The following is a 14,926-nucleotide window of genomic DNA, read 5'->3' as shown; positions in this document are numbered from 1 at the left end:
TCTGTTCCCGTTTTCTAAAAAATTGTCCAAATCCTCTGCACATTCCCTTTATCTTTCAAAATCTTGCTTCTGACAGCCACTACCGGTTCAGGTTCCATCACTGTTGAGTAAAGTGATCCTCTGAGCAAAAACAAAACAATCCCAAGCTCTCTTTCTTTTAATAATATTAAATTTAAACCTTTTAGTTACTGATGTTTTCCTCATCTTCCCCATGAGAAAAACAATTAAACAATTTTACAGAGATCTAGCCTCTTTGCCCATGTTCTAATGGAAAAAGGTCCAGACTCTCTCACCTCTAATTTCAACTTTCATTTTCAGAAATCTCTTTATTTTAGTAGAGGTTGTAGGGCAATGAGTTAATTTTGAGCCCATGAACTGGGCACACTGTTCTAACTGCAGTCTCACCAACTACCTATACATGTTAATAGAACTCTAGTTAGGCCACACTTGGAATATTGCATACGGTTCTGGTCACCGCACTACCAGAAGGATGTGGATGCTTTGGAGAGGGTACAGTAAAGGTTTACCAGGAATGTTACCTGGTACGGGAGATGTTAGCTATAAAGAAAGGCTGGATAGACTGGGTTTGTTCTGATGCTAAGGGGTGACCTGATAGATGTTTATGAGATTGTGAATGGCATGGATTGAGTGGAAAGTATGAGGCTTTTTCCCAGGCTGGAGGGGTCAATTACTAGGGGACAGGTTCAAGGGTGCAGCGGGGAGGGGGTGGGCAGGTGGTGTTTACAAGAGATGTGTGAGGCAATTTTTTCACACAGAGTGGTGAGTGCTTGGAACACACTGCCTGAGGAGGTGGTGGAAGCAAATACAATAGCAGTGTACAGGAAACACCTGGTTAAATACATGAAAAGGAAGGGAATAGAGAGACATGGATCCTGCAAGTGGAAACAGTCCTAGCATGGAAGAATAAAATGTGTTTCTGCATGCTTGGAGGGTCGAAGGGCCTGTTCCTGTGGTGTATTGTTTTGTGTTGTCTCTCACACACACTCTGCTTTTGAACTCTGCCCTAATATTTACAGAGCCAGATAATCCTACAAACCTTTTGCATCTTTATCCACCCAGATTTGTGTCCTTAATCTGAGAGCTGGAACTTTTCTTTAAACTTCTTAACCCAAGTCCTTTGGTTACCAATCTCCTACTGGGAGATGTTGTTTCACCTCAAATTATTTAAAGTTCTCTGCCCAAGGACAGGGCTGACCTCCAGTGCTGAGAACTCCATCCGGGGTAAGGCAAGGAGACAGGTTCTAAATCTAACCCAGTGAGAGTGGCAATCAACCCCATGTAGCTAGCTGCTGTTCGTGTATCCTGATGGCTAGTTCCCTTCCAGTCTGACCGACATAATGTTTGTTGCAGTCAATGCAAGATATTTTATAAACTACAATTGTCCTGCAAGTCATAGGTATGTGGTCTTTGATCCTTGTGAGTGTTTGTCATAGTGTGGATGTGGATCTGTGTGCTATCATGATTCCTAGTGGTTGTAAAAGTCTTGTCAGTTCTGGTATGTTCTTGATATACGGTAGAATGGCCACCGTATTGGGATGTACTGTGTCGTCTTGGCAGTGTCTATCCTAGTAGGCACCTGCGGATGAAGTTGTTGGGATATTATGTCGTTAACAAAGACCTTGTGTAGGTTCTCTTCATCCTGCATAGTTCTGGCATGTTGCAGTGAGTTGTGGCCCATTTGAATAGTGTCCTAACACAGCTTTGTTTGTAGACGTTGGGGCGATTGCTGTGGAAATCGAGCATTGGGTCAATGTGGGTTACCTTCCTATATACTGTGGTTTGGAACTCCCTGTTGGTCATTCATTCTACCCTGACATCTACAATACGTGGACGACACGTTTGTCATCATTAAGCGCACCATGTTAGAAGAGACACACCATCTCATCAACAATGTTTTCAATGGGAGCAAATTTATGAGAGATGACAACTGACTTCTGTTTCTGAATGTCAAGGTAGAACGAATGACCATTGGGGAGTTCCAACACTATTCAAACAAGTCACAACTCACTGCAATATGCCAGAACTACGCAGAAAGAGGAACAGCATCTATACAAGGTCTTTGCTAACAACAGATACCCCAACAACTTCATCTGCAGGTGCCTACCATATACACAATGCTAAGAGGACACAGTATGCCCAATACACTGGCCAAACTACCCTAAATCAAGAACATGGGAAAAGACCCTTGCTGTTCACTTTTCCTGTCCCCCTCATGATTTTATAAACCTCGATAAAGTCACCCCCAATCTCCTGCGCTCCAGCGGAAAAATGCCCCCTCTATTCCTGTAAACATCCTAGTAAATATTTTCTGAACGCTCTCCTATTTAATAATATCCTTCCTGTAGCAGGGCGACCAGAACGGCACACAGTACTCCAGAAGAGGCCCCACCAGGTCGTTTCCTGTATAACCTCAACATGACATCCTAACACCTATGCTCAAAGGTCTGAGCAAAGAAGGCAAATGTACTAAACCCTTCTTAACTACTCTACAAGGCAAATTTTAAATAATTACATACCTGAACCTCTAGGATTCTCCATTTTCTCAGGATAAGGCGATTGTTCTCAAAGAGACTGAGCAGAGCAGGAGAATATTCTCTGGATTTCTTTTAAGTTCAGAAGATCTCATTGAAATATATAAAAACTCAAAGTGACTTGAACAGCTACATGCAGGGAGGAACCAGGGTGCCAGTCTCAGACTAACTTGTTGGCCATTTAGGTCTGAGATAAGAAATTTCTTAAAAGGGTAATAAGCCTTTCTGAGTGTCTATCCCAAAGAACAAGCCAGTGAATATATTCAAATCCAGAGACAGCAATAACTTTTGAATGCTAGTGAAATTGTGGCAGAGATGTGGAAATGCTGAAAATGGTAGCTGAAAAAGGGGATCAGTAATCATCTTATTGAATAGTGGAGCAGGCTTGAGGAGCAGAATGGTCTACTTCTGTTTGGCAGAATTCCTATTGTGCAGGAGGTTTCCGATATTATGCAATCTTTTCACCTATGTAAAATTCCTGATCACTTGTATTTCTGACAAGTTAAGTGGGCAAATATATGGCAGATGGAGCATAACCTGGATAAATGTGAACTGATTCGCTTTGGTAGCAGAAAACAAGGAGGTGGATTATTGTCTGAATGGTGATAGATTGGGAAAAGGGGAGGTGCAATAAGACCTGGGTGTCCATGTACACCAGTCTGAAAATAAGTATTGCAGGTAGCAGTGAAGAAGGCAAATGGTATGTTGGCCTTCATGAGAGGATTTGAATCCAAGAGCAGGGATGTCTTGCTGCAACCATACAGTGCATTGATCAGACCATACCTTGAATACTGTGTGCAGTTTTGGTCTCTTTAACCAAGGATGGCTGTTTTGGCCACTGAGGGAGTGTAAAGAAGATTTATCAGAACAATTCCTGGAATGGCTGGACTGATATATAGGGAGAGACTGGATTGGTTAGGACGATATTCACTAGAGTTTAGAAGATGGGGGTGGGGTGCGATCACATAGAAACCTGTAAAATTATAACAGAACTGGACAGGAAGGATTATAGGCAGTAAGGATTTTCACAATGACCAGAGAGTCCAGAGCCAGTGAACACAGTATAAGGTAAGGGGTTGTGCCTTTTAAGAGTGCGATGAAGAGAAATTTCTTCAGCCACAGTGGTGGGCCTGTGGAATTCTCCGCCACTGGAAACTGCTGAGGCCAAAAATTTGAAAGCTTTCAAGAAAGATGTCGACATAGTTCTTAGGACAAAAAGGACCAAATGATATGGGGGAAAAGTAGGAACAGGGGACTGAGCTGGATATCATATTGGAACATGCTTGAATGGCCTACAAATGTCCCAATATTCTGTATTTATGTTTCTATATCATCTGCATTCTCTATATCATTCCTAATGTGTAATACACAGAATATTGCAACTGCAAAGAGGGGTGGTATCAAACTCAAAACATTAAGTTTCTCCCTCTATAGATGTTGCCACACACCCCAAATTCCACCACTCTCATCTCCAGTATCCACAGTATTTTACTTTGGTTAGATCCTAACCAGTGATTTATAACAGTAAATGGAATTTAATCTGGAAAAGTGTGAAAAAATGCATTTTGGAAGCAAAGGGAGGTACAGAACAAACAGAACCCTAGAAAATACATAAGTACTTTGGGGTGTACATCTACAGATCCTCGAAGGCAACAGGTCAGACGGACAAGTTGCTTAAGAAGGCATAAGGCATAGCTGTTTTTATTAGTCCAGCAATGCCATAGCAAGGATACGATTGGACTAGAGCGGGTACATGAGGAATTTCATCTGAGCCGGAGCATTTTAGCTATGAAGAGAGACTAGATAAACTGGGATTGTGTTCCTTACAGCAGAGAAAGCTGAAGAGTTATCTGATTCCCCTTAGTAGCAGGGTCAATAACCAGGGAGCACAGATTTAAGGGAAGGAAGTTTAGAGAGGTTTTAGGGAAGAATTGTTGCTGGAAAATAAGGGAGTGGATAGTTGCTTTATAATCAGCATTGGACATGCTGGGCTGTAGGGCTTCTTTCCAGGCTGTAAATGCCAAGATTATTTACAAATTTTCTATTTATAAAATCAAAATGTTAGCAGAATATTAGAGAAACAAATCTTTTTCCCTTCTTACCAATAGCTGTTGCACTATTGCAATCCCCTTGAAGTCTGCTTCCCTCTAGTGGATATTTTTCAGGTAGGAAATCCCACGGAATGATTACCAACGAGCTAATATACTTGTAGAGGTATCACAGCTAATCTTGACCATTTTTCTTGAAGGTGTAAACTTTCATGAGGTGGTTACTGGGCAGAACAACAGAAATGGCAGCCCTGAAGGATTGTTGTGAATCAGCCCCAATCACATCAATTGGGGGCAGCTCAGTGGCTAGCACTGCTGCATCACAGCACCAAGGACCAGGTTTGATTCCAGTCTCAGGTGACTGTCTGTGTGGAATTTGCACATTCTCCCTGTGTCAGCGTGGGTTTCCTCCAGGTGCTCTGGTTTCCTTCCACAGTTCAAGGATGTGCAGGTTAGCTGGATTGGTCATGCTAAGTTGCCTGTAGTCTTCAGTGATGTGTAGCTTAGGTAAGTTATAGGGGGATGCTCTGAGGTTCAGTGTGGACTTGTTGGGCCAAAGGGCCTGTTTCCACACTGGAGGGATTCCATGAATTCTCCAGAGATAATGGGAACTGCAGATGCTGGAGAATCCGAGATGACAAAGTGTGGAGCTGGATGAACACAGCAGGCCAAGCAGCATCTTAGGAGCACAAAAGCTGACGTTTCGTGCCTAGACCGTTCTTCAGAAAAGAGGGAGGGGGAGAGGATCCCCTGACATTTGTCTGGAGGGAGGACGGTAACTTCTTCAGGTTGGGCATCCCTGGAAGAGGCTTCACAGTGAGGTTAAAACTGTATCAGAGATACTGGGAATCCACCTTGTCCTCACATACCACCCCACCAACCTCCGAATACACACACCATCCTCTGACACTTCCGCCATCTACAATCCGACCCCACCACCAGACATCTTTCCATCCCCACCCTGGTCTGACTTCCGGAGAGACCACTCTCTCCGGGACTCCCTTGTCCGCTCCACACTCTCCTCCAACCCCACCCAGCACCTTCCCCTGCAACCGTAGGAAGTGCTACACTTGCCCCCACACCTCTTCCCTCACCCACGTCCCAAGATGACTTTCCACATCAAGCAGATGCTCACCTGAACATCTGCCAATGTGGTATACAGCATCCGCTGTGGCTTCCTCTACATTGGGGAAATGAAGCGGAGGCTTGGGAGCTGCTTTTCAGAACATCTACGCTCGGTTCACAATAAACAACTGTACCTCCCAGTTGCGAACCATTTCAACTCCCCGTCCCATTCCTTAGATGACATATCCATCCTGGGCCTTCTGCCAGTGCCATAATGATGCCACCTGAAGGTTGCAGGAACAGCAACTTCTATTCTGCTTGGAAAGCCTGCAGCCCAATGGTATCAATGTGGATTTCACCAGTTTCAAAATCTCCCCTCCCCCACTGCATCCCAAAACCAGCCCAGCTCATCCCCACCTCCCTAACCTGTTCTTCCTCTCACCTATCCCCTCCTCCCACCTCAAGACGCATCTCCTACTTACTAACCTCATCCCGCCCCCTTGACCTGTCCGTCCTCCCCGGACAGACCTATTCCTTCCCTACCTCCCCATTTATACTCTCCTCTCCATCTATCTTCTCCTCCATCCATCTTCGATCCGCTTGCCTCTCTCCCCATCCCCCTCTCTGATGAAGGGTCTAGGCCTGAAATGTCAGCTTTTGTGCTCCTGAGATGCTGCTTGGCCTGCTGTGTTCATCCAGCTCCACACTTTGTTATCTCGGATTCTCCGGCCTGTTTGAGATCCGGAATCAAATCTCGCTTCCTGATTGGTTTACTTGCAAGCTTCCTTAACCAACTGAACAGTTTGTCCATTTTAAAATAATGTTTTTTGCTACAGCCCGAAACATTTAACAACGACAAGCAAGACATTAGAAGATGTTTTAAATGCACTCTTTATTTTCAGTACAATAAGAAGCCAGTAAATAGAGGTTATAATATTCCAAACGAGAACTTCAAATGGGAACACCAAGGCCACTCCAGTCATTAGTAAGCCTTTAAGGGAACATTTTGAACATCCTAGTGGAGCCAGATTATTAAAACAAGCTTGCTCTGTGGTCTGTTAGGTTCTTTCTCTCCAAATGCAACTGCATGTTCAATAGCTTTCACTTCCATTAGTATGGATTTGAGGTGAATCAGCGGCTGATAATGTATGAGCACCCAAGAGACAGCCATCAGAAACAGCCGACTCTAACTTATCCATTTCAGTCAGATGAAGTCCTTCACAATTAATCAGATGAGCAGGATCTGAGCAAACACTGCTATTCACTTTAAATTCTGTGCCCATTAACCCGAGTGATGTGGATACTAGTATCAAGCACTCTCATGTCAGTACAGAATTTGTTGGCTGAAGCATAATTTCAGGCACACTCTTCCGCACTGAACACTCATAGGGCAGGTGCAGCCTGGGTTAAATGCCTGATTCAGATCAAACACTCCCAGAGCAGAATGACATGGAGTTAAATACAGACTAAAGCTCACTCTACACTGTCTCCATCAAACTCCTGAAGCAGGTACATCACAGGGATAGATGAACTGCTAAAATTCTAACCTTAAAAGAACATTGTCTGCACTAAACCAACATTTGCACTTTTCCTACCAGTTATTCTTGTCTCTTGAACTCCACAGAAAAGTTCCAATTTTCTTTTCTTACCAAAAATGCCAAAGGTGGCCAAACATCAATAGGTCACATGTTGATTTCTTTAGGTTTGGTGGGGAGGGATGGTAACCTTTCTGCTAGTATCTGTATGGATAAAACCTGATTAATATCGGGATAAGATGAAGCTTTGTTCTAAAGCCACAACTCATCATCACAACCAAAAATGTGGAAGTCAGTTGGCTTCTTAAGGAGAAACAATGGATGAATTCAATCAGACTTTTTCCTGAGTCCATGAGATCTGCTGTGCACCTTCTGTTTTTATTTCAAATCGCCAACAATGCAGTTTGTCATCATTTTCCATTTTTATTTAGCTCAATACCAACGTTTTCTAACATTATATTGTTCTTGAATCCCTTGCCAGTAAAATCAATCAAATTTATAAACCATTTCCCCAACCTACATAACTTCTGAATTAAGCATTATAAAACTAGTTGAAAAGCACACAACATCCTTCTAATTATGACATACAGTTTGGATATTATAAAAACGTTCTGGCTACTAATGGTGATCCAATGATACTTTTTTTTCCTTGGGTATGGATCTTCTCATTTCATTCCTCCTCCTCCTCGCCTCACTTTGCGGAGTTGTTGATTCAGCTCCCCAGGGAACTGTACTCTCCAGCACCTTACATGATTGGTGATTCTGTCTAAATTGAAAAACAGCTGGCTAGTAACAGACTCTGTCGAACACCCACGCATTGTCCAGTGGATGGTGAGTCCCAGCTGATTCTTCCATCCCTACCACTATTTGAAACTATTAGCAAGATTGGCCTAACTCTTGTGTGCACTGGCAGGAACAATGGCTGTAATCTCTGCTTTTGGTGTTCATTTGTAAAACTACTTTTAAGATTCAGGTTCCTCACTTGCAAAGGATGGGCTGAATTTTGATAAGCAATGTTTTACAAAACTGCTTATGGAGATCTTAATCCACGTGTTACACAAACCACTAGAAATGCTCTGCTCCAGTTTCTAAGAAAGTACAGTTCCTTCTAAATTCAGGGTCGAGCCACAAAACCATTTCTCAACTTTTACTTTCTAAAGCAAAAATGATTTATACAAGAGGAAAGAAGAATCCTCTTGCAAAAGCAGTTTCAAGTGCTCACCACTCAGTCAGGCTGGGCAATACAACCCAGATATGAATCTACATCATTAGTGCAATGGCTGCGCCAATATATTGGCAGAGTAGTGTAACTGGATTAGCAGGTTAATTGGTAAAATAGGTTTGGCTAACCCAATAGGACAATGGCACTGGGTGTACAAAGTCTGTACTCTTGGCAGCACCACAATGGCACTAAGTTAACCACTTCTGAGATGATTCATTTTGGAAGGTGAACACTTGGGACTTGAATCATTTTCTTACATTGCTGAAACTGATGTGTTCTTCTCTTGCATCCTCCAAGGATAAGGTGACTACTCATTAATCCCTGCAAAAGATTTCCCCTAGATTCCACATTTCACATCAAGCCATCAAGGACTTCAGTACAGTTGAACATCAAGAGCATTCAAAATGCAGTACCCAACTGAACTGCATAAAACACTCATCCCTTAAATTCAAACTTGCATTATGAATTGTTAAGCACTAGGAAGACATACTGGTTGGATTGTCACTAGTGAATGGGAACAGTCTGAGGAGATGAGTCGAGAATATTGCGCATGCAGTGTTTCACATGGAAACCTACTGGACTTGGTGCAAATTACCAAACTGCATTTGCAAATATGTATGACAAAATGGCCATTTACTGCATGTTATTTGCCACGTTAGTCAGTCACTGCTCGTGACTCTGTGGCAAAATGTCATTCAAAATTGCTATCACAGAACAGTGAGAAACACAACAGAACATCTGCCTGTGGCCCTGCAGCAGTCTCCCCACTATGACCAAGAGGTCTGTTTCTGCCACTTCCTCACTGGGTGTTTGTGCGCTGCAGATATCTTGATGGAAAGCTGGCCAGTTTAGAATCCACTATCAAACTTTAACTGTAAAAATATTTCCAATGGAATTTATTGTGTAAAAGAACTTTAGCACTAATGTCATTTGCCTACAATATGTTCCAACTCTGAAGCCTGTTGCTGTTCCGTCTTCAAAAGATTTGGTTTCTTGTCACGATTTTTGAATAACATTTTGTGTCAATATTAAATTGTCACAATTAAGGTCTCCCAACTATTAGCAGCTCCTGTCAATCTTTCAGAGGAGTTTTTTGTAATCAAATTCAGAATACACCCCTTCACTGCTGCAGCCTCTTTTGAGCTTCCAGTAAATTCTCAATCCTTTGTCTTTTTAAAGTTCCCATGCTGACTGATTTTTAACATCAGTTCAACCTTTGCATCCTTCGACATCATGCCTTTTTGGGTTCTTTCTTCACCTGGGTTCCATGTGTCAAGTCAGATCATGGGAGAGTTTAGTAAAATAAAGTCCCAACACTTCTTAAATCACTCAACAATTGAACTCCAAGGAGATCCCTGATTACATGAGCACTACATCACACCTGCTTCCATAGTACAGCACTTGACAATGGCAGTGGCCTACCATGAAGCTATTTTCCTATCTTTGTCCTCCTTCAGAAACCTTCAGGTCAAGTTATCTGTTTGAACATTCACTCACCTCTCCTAACGTCTCTCCTACCTCCTGTTGCCTACTCTTCCTCCCGTCAAACTCGATGGGTTGCTTCCTAAGTGTGAGAGGCGAGAGCCAATTCATAGCTTTGGTTGGGGCAGCCAGCTGTTGGCTGGTGTAAAGGGGCAGCACTGGAAGCATTGCAGTACACACAAAAAAAAGGAAAAATGAGTTAGTGGGACCCAAGGTGAACTTAAAACGTTAATGAAAGCTAACACAGAGGCTGTTGAGGATTGGGTCAAGTGATAAGAAATCCACTGGGATGGAGAGGTCGCTCTGTCTCCTAATAGACAGGAATATAACAATAACCACTGGTCTATACTCCAACACCTCCAGCATTCTGTAACGTCGTCTATAACAAGCTATAGAGACATTATCCAGTTTCAATTGGGTGGTCAGTAGAGGCTGCTTTTGCCAATGGCCCTTTGGCAGTAAAGCATAAGGGGAGATGCTTAGTAATGGAATTCAAACTTAAGAAGCTACAAAAGAGAAAAAGCAACCCATAAAGAATTAATCTACAATTTTCACTACAACCACTTCGGTAAATAAAATGTTTAACATTTTCTATATTCTGTGTGTACGGTTCCGTGTATACACATGACAGACAGTGTATGGAATTAGCGCATGTGTGAGTGCATGTCAGTGTGTGCGTTTGTTCCTTTGAAACAATCATTCATACCAATACCTGCTACAGCACAGGTCTGCGAGAGAGAAAGAAAGTTTGGTAAGTTGAAGTCTTATTCACATCTACATTAGATTTGTTTTGAATGTGTGAGCAGGCTGACGACAAGGGAGGAGTGGCTGTGATAAATGCCGCCTAATCACTTATGTGGACAAATAAAAACTTCCAAAAATTAGGCCTGATATTCTACACTGTCCCTCTCCCTGCATTTTAAGTATTTCAGTTTTCAATAAATATACAAAATATTTTAATGTTGTAATTAACTACTCCCACACCCTTTAGGCAGTTATTTGACATTCTATGTCCCCACTCCAATCTCCTTACATCCTGGTAAACAGTGTGTAAGGGGCAGGTGCATACAAGGGAGAGGGAGGATGTGAAAGAAAAGAAAATTAAATTGCAAAGCGGGATATAGGTGGTGACTGCTCACAACAGACACATTTCCAACTCTTCTTTCATTTTTGCAGCTGTTAAGATACACTGCCTCACCAAGCTGCAAGAAGTGACAAACTAACAGTACGCTTCTTGCTTGGGGGCCCGTTTGTCCTTCAATAGTTAGAGAAAGTCCGCAGAGCCAAAGTAACACACTTCAAACCATCAGAAAAGCCAAGCAGGCACCCAACATTCTCAGCTCAGCCAACAGAGTTTACACTTCAGTGCTGGTAACAGCTACAGCATTTTCTCTCTCTCCCTCCTGACAACCTAAAACTAATCGAGACCCGATCGCTTGTGATTCTTGTTTCAGTTCTTAAAAATTGTCCCACTAACCATTCCTGAAGTGGTGGCATTTTGTTTTCCCCATTGATAAAATGGAGTTTTTTTTTAATATATTCCCCTCCCATGCCCCGGGAATGTCAGGCACAGAGTCATTCGGAAAAACAAGCTGGAATCGACTGGAATGATGTACGAATGTGGAACGTGTGGTGACTTTGTTTTAAAAAAATCTCTGCAGCTTTTGAATCATTTCCTATTTCTTCTTGAAGAAACTGAACCTCTTCTCTCGATCTTTCTCCTTTCCGTCCTTGTCCCGCCGCAGAGTGACTGTATCACCACCGCTGGGAGATATAGGAGGCATCGTCATTGCACGAGTGAGGCCCTGTGGATTGGCAGGATAGCGGTCATCTTGTTTAGTGGAACTGGTGGTGATGGATGTGGTGATTCCATCAATCCAGCTGCTCATTTCAGCCTGCAAAACATGTCCAGATAAATATGAGCAACACACTTCACATACTCTGGTCCAGTGCTGTCCTCACCTCTTGCCCAACTGTAGTTGTATGGACATTCATAAATTATCCTAGCAGTCTCTATCTTTGTGTGATGGAGCGAACATTGGCAGGTAATTTAACTATGAGCTCATGTGCAGAAAGGCAGTGGAGTAATGTCACCATGGCTTTACCAGACCATAAGACTTAATTCATTACAGAAAGACAATGTGCACTGGTTTTAACCTGAGGGTCACCACTCTTCAGGCAAGGGGAAAGGATGAGAAAGACAGCGTTTCATGGTAACCTAAGGCAATGCAGGAAGTGAACTCAAACTGTTAGCATTACTCTAAAATCACAAACCAGCCACCCAGCTAACTAAAACTTCCTTTGACTTGGGCCAGGATCCAGAATTGAGATGTTAGTATTTGATCTACTGCATCTACACGCACTTTCATCCTGCCCAAGTCGCCTGGGGAAAGGACTAATAAAATGTCATATTTTATAGATGTGTAGTGTTCACATTTATTTAGTGGGATAAGAGTTAAAAGATGCCCAGTTCTCCATATGTATTCAGTAACATTCAGGGCTCAGTCATTGCCTCTGTTTCCATCAAATTGCATACAGGCTGGCACTTACCTCATCCTTTGCCTGGAATAGGAACTCCTTCCCTTCGCTGAGTCTACAATCAAAAATAAACTTATTGAGTAATCACTTTAGCATGAACAGCAGCAATATCATTCATCATCCTGCACCATTTAATCACAATGTTCACCTCATGAAGCACACTTTGTCACCTATTACAGCTGACACAATGACCTTTCATAATTTCAGTATGTTTGGGGATTAATGTTGAGGTCAGTCCAGAGACAGTAGTAGGTTTTTTAAATCTCCATTTTGGTAATTTTTCTTCTGATAACATTTTCCCCACTTCAGAACATAATACAATCAGAGAATCGTAGATTTCCTACAGAGTGGAAGCAGACCACTTGGCCCACTAAATCCACACCCACCCTCTGAAGGGCATCCCATCAAGACTGATCCTTCACTGTATCCCACTAACCCTGCATTTCCCATGGCTAATCCAACTACACATCCCTGAACACCATGGGTAATTTAGCACAGCCAATCTACCTAACCTGAACATCTTTGGACTGTGGGAGGAAACCAAAGCACCTGGAACAAATCCACGCAGGCACAGGGGGAGAATGTGCAAACTCCACATAGACAGTCGTCCAAGGGTGGGATCGAACCTGGGTCTCTGGCATTGTCAGGCATCTGTGCTAACCACTGATTCAAAACGCTGCCCATCTTTCCTCCAGTGCCCATGATTTTGGCCTCAGCTGAAGTGCTCATCCAGGCACCATAAGTTAAATAGGATGTCAAGGTTTTAGGGAAAGTTCAGAGGAGATTTAACAAGATACACCTGGCATGTGATTTTTCAGTTATATGGAAAGGTGAGAGTAGCTGTGACTATTCTCCTCAGAGCTGAAAGCTGAGGACAAATTTAATAGAGGTGTTTAAAATCTTAAAAGGGTTAATAAGACAAGAAGAAGAAATCAACATCTGTGACAGAAGAGTCAGGAACCAGAGGAAATAGACTTCAAGTTGCTGGTAAAGGAATCAGAGACAGGAGGATTTCTTGGGAGGAAAACCGCATTATGATGTCCTGAAAGAGCAGTGAAAACAAATTAAATAATCATTTTGAGGGAAAGAAGGAGAAGAAATGCTGATAAGGAACAATTTGCTGATCACCGAGGAAAGAATGGGGTTCACTGGATTCTTCCTACAAACAGTCAACAAAGGCATGAACCAAATGGCCTCCTTGAGCTGTGTTAATCTATTCTGCAGCTGAGGAAGAGCTCATCTTATATAATACATCACAACTTAAGATGACACACAACTCAACGCAAGTCCTCTTTAACACTCATAAGTGTGGCATAAATTTTACCTGAGTTTGAAGACGTTTTTTCTCTTCTTATAATCATGTGCCACTTCACACTTGGCATCTGTCAAGCTGACTGGAACCTCTCCATGGTATGGGATGCCTGTGCTAGCATTCTTGGCATCTTTGTAGAAGCCAAGACTCCGGTTCCTCAGTACACAGTACACATTTTGCCATGATCTGCAAGTGGAACAATTCCGCAGTCAGGACACTCGCTCATATCAGAGATCAGGCTGAAGCAGCCAACGGCTACATAATACAGAAACGCTGTGAAAAGCATCCTGACAAAGAAGAGTCATGTAGATATCCATGAAACTATATGAGGTAGGAGGAAGATGGAGATAGACAGGGTAGGAGTTGGCGCAGATGTTCTGTACATGCCTGTACAAATGCATGTTTAGTTTGTGAAAATTCACAGAAATAATCACATAAACAAGTATGGATGTCTAAGTTATAAAGTACATATAGTTTCTATAATGCATTATAAACCGCAATAACGAGTTGATTTCTTTTGAGAAGCTTATTACACTAAATGTTGTAGTGCAATAATTCTTTCACATAGGTGTGAAAAGGTTGAGCAATATCAGAATGCCCATGAATGAGATATTAGAATGTAGCAGCAAGTGACGAGCGTTAGTAAGAGAGTATTGTGATAAGCTGTAGACACAAAAATAACAACATGAATATTCTCTTAATGCTACTGGGAGGGAGATGGCAGCATATCTATTAGAAATATGCTTGCCCTCACTGGCCTCTTACCTGCTGGAGGCTTTCTTGCTATGTGACTCCCACTCATGCTTACGACATAAAATGCCCTCGAGCTGTATAGTAGCTGTGTCCTGTGTCTTGCTGAGAAGGGTGCCGACAGACTCTGGGCGTGGAGATGATTGCGGTGTCTTCTTGACGGGACTGTGGTCCCCTTTTGCTTCCGGGGCTGCGCTTGTCCCATTAACAGGTTCTGATGCTTCACTGACCTGGGGAACATGGTAAAAGCATCAGACCTGGAATCGGGGCAAATCTGCCATCAGAATGCCAATTAAAATTTCCAGTTGCAGCTCTCTGCCTAAAGAATAATACAAAGTTCTTATCTCTCATTGAATCTTTAAATAACTTACTTTACGTTCATCAGTGATCCATCATTATATATGTCAAAGAGATACCAGTCT

At 42.5% G+C, this 14,926-nt stretch overlaps 1 protein-coding gene across 4 annotated transcripts in view; it reads right to left on the bottom strand.

Annotated features, from left to right (window-relative positions):
- Positions 1–6,540: 6,540 nt before the first annotated feature.
- LOC125449431 (spectrin beta chain, non-erythrocytic 1-like) overlaps positions 6,541–14,926 on the bottom strand; it is a 289,686-nt gene continuing 281,300 nt past the window's right edge. For all 4 annotated transcript variants that reach the window (XM_059641440.1, XM_059641441.1, XM_048525213.2 and 1 more), the window contains 4 exons: positions 14,520–14,734; positions 13,767–13,940; positions 12,455–12,497; positions 6,541–11,799 (listed from right to left, as the gene is read on the bottom strand). In XM_059641440.1, coding sequence (XP_059497423.1) covers positions 11,581–11,799; positions 12,455–12,497; positions 13,767–13,940; positions 14,520–14,734 — 651 coding nt within the window. In that variant the 3' untranslated portion in view covers positions 6,541–11,580. The remainder of the gene's footprint in view (positions 11,800–12,454; positions 12,498–13,766; positions 13,941–14,519; positions 14,735–14,926) is intronic.

This window comes from Stegostoma tigrinum, chromosome 42 (assembly GCF_030684315.1).
Source record: "Stegostoma tigrinum isolate sSteTig4 chromosome 42, sSteTig4.hap1, whole genome shotgun sequence".
NCBI lineage: Eukaryota > Metazoa > Chordata > Chondrichthyes > Orectolobiformes > Stegostomatidae > Stegostoma > Stegostoma tigrinum.
The sequence above is the reverse complement of the archived record's forward strand: the minus strand, read 5'-3'. Positions and strand labels throughout refer to the sequence as shown.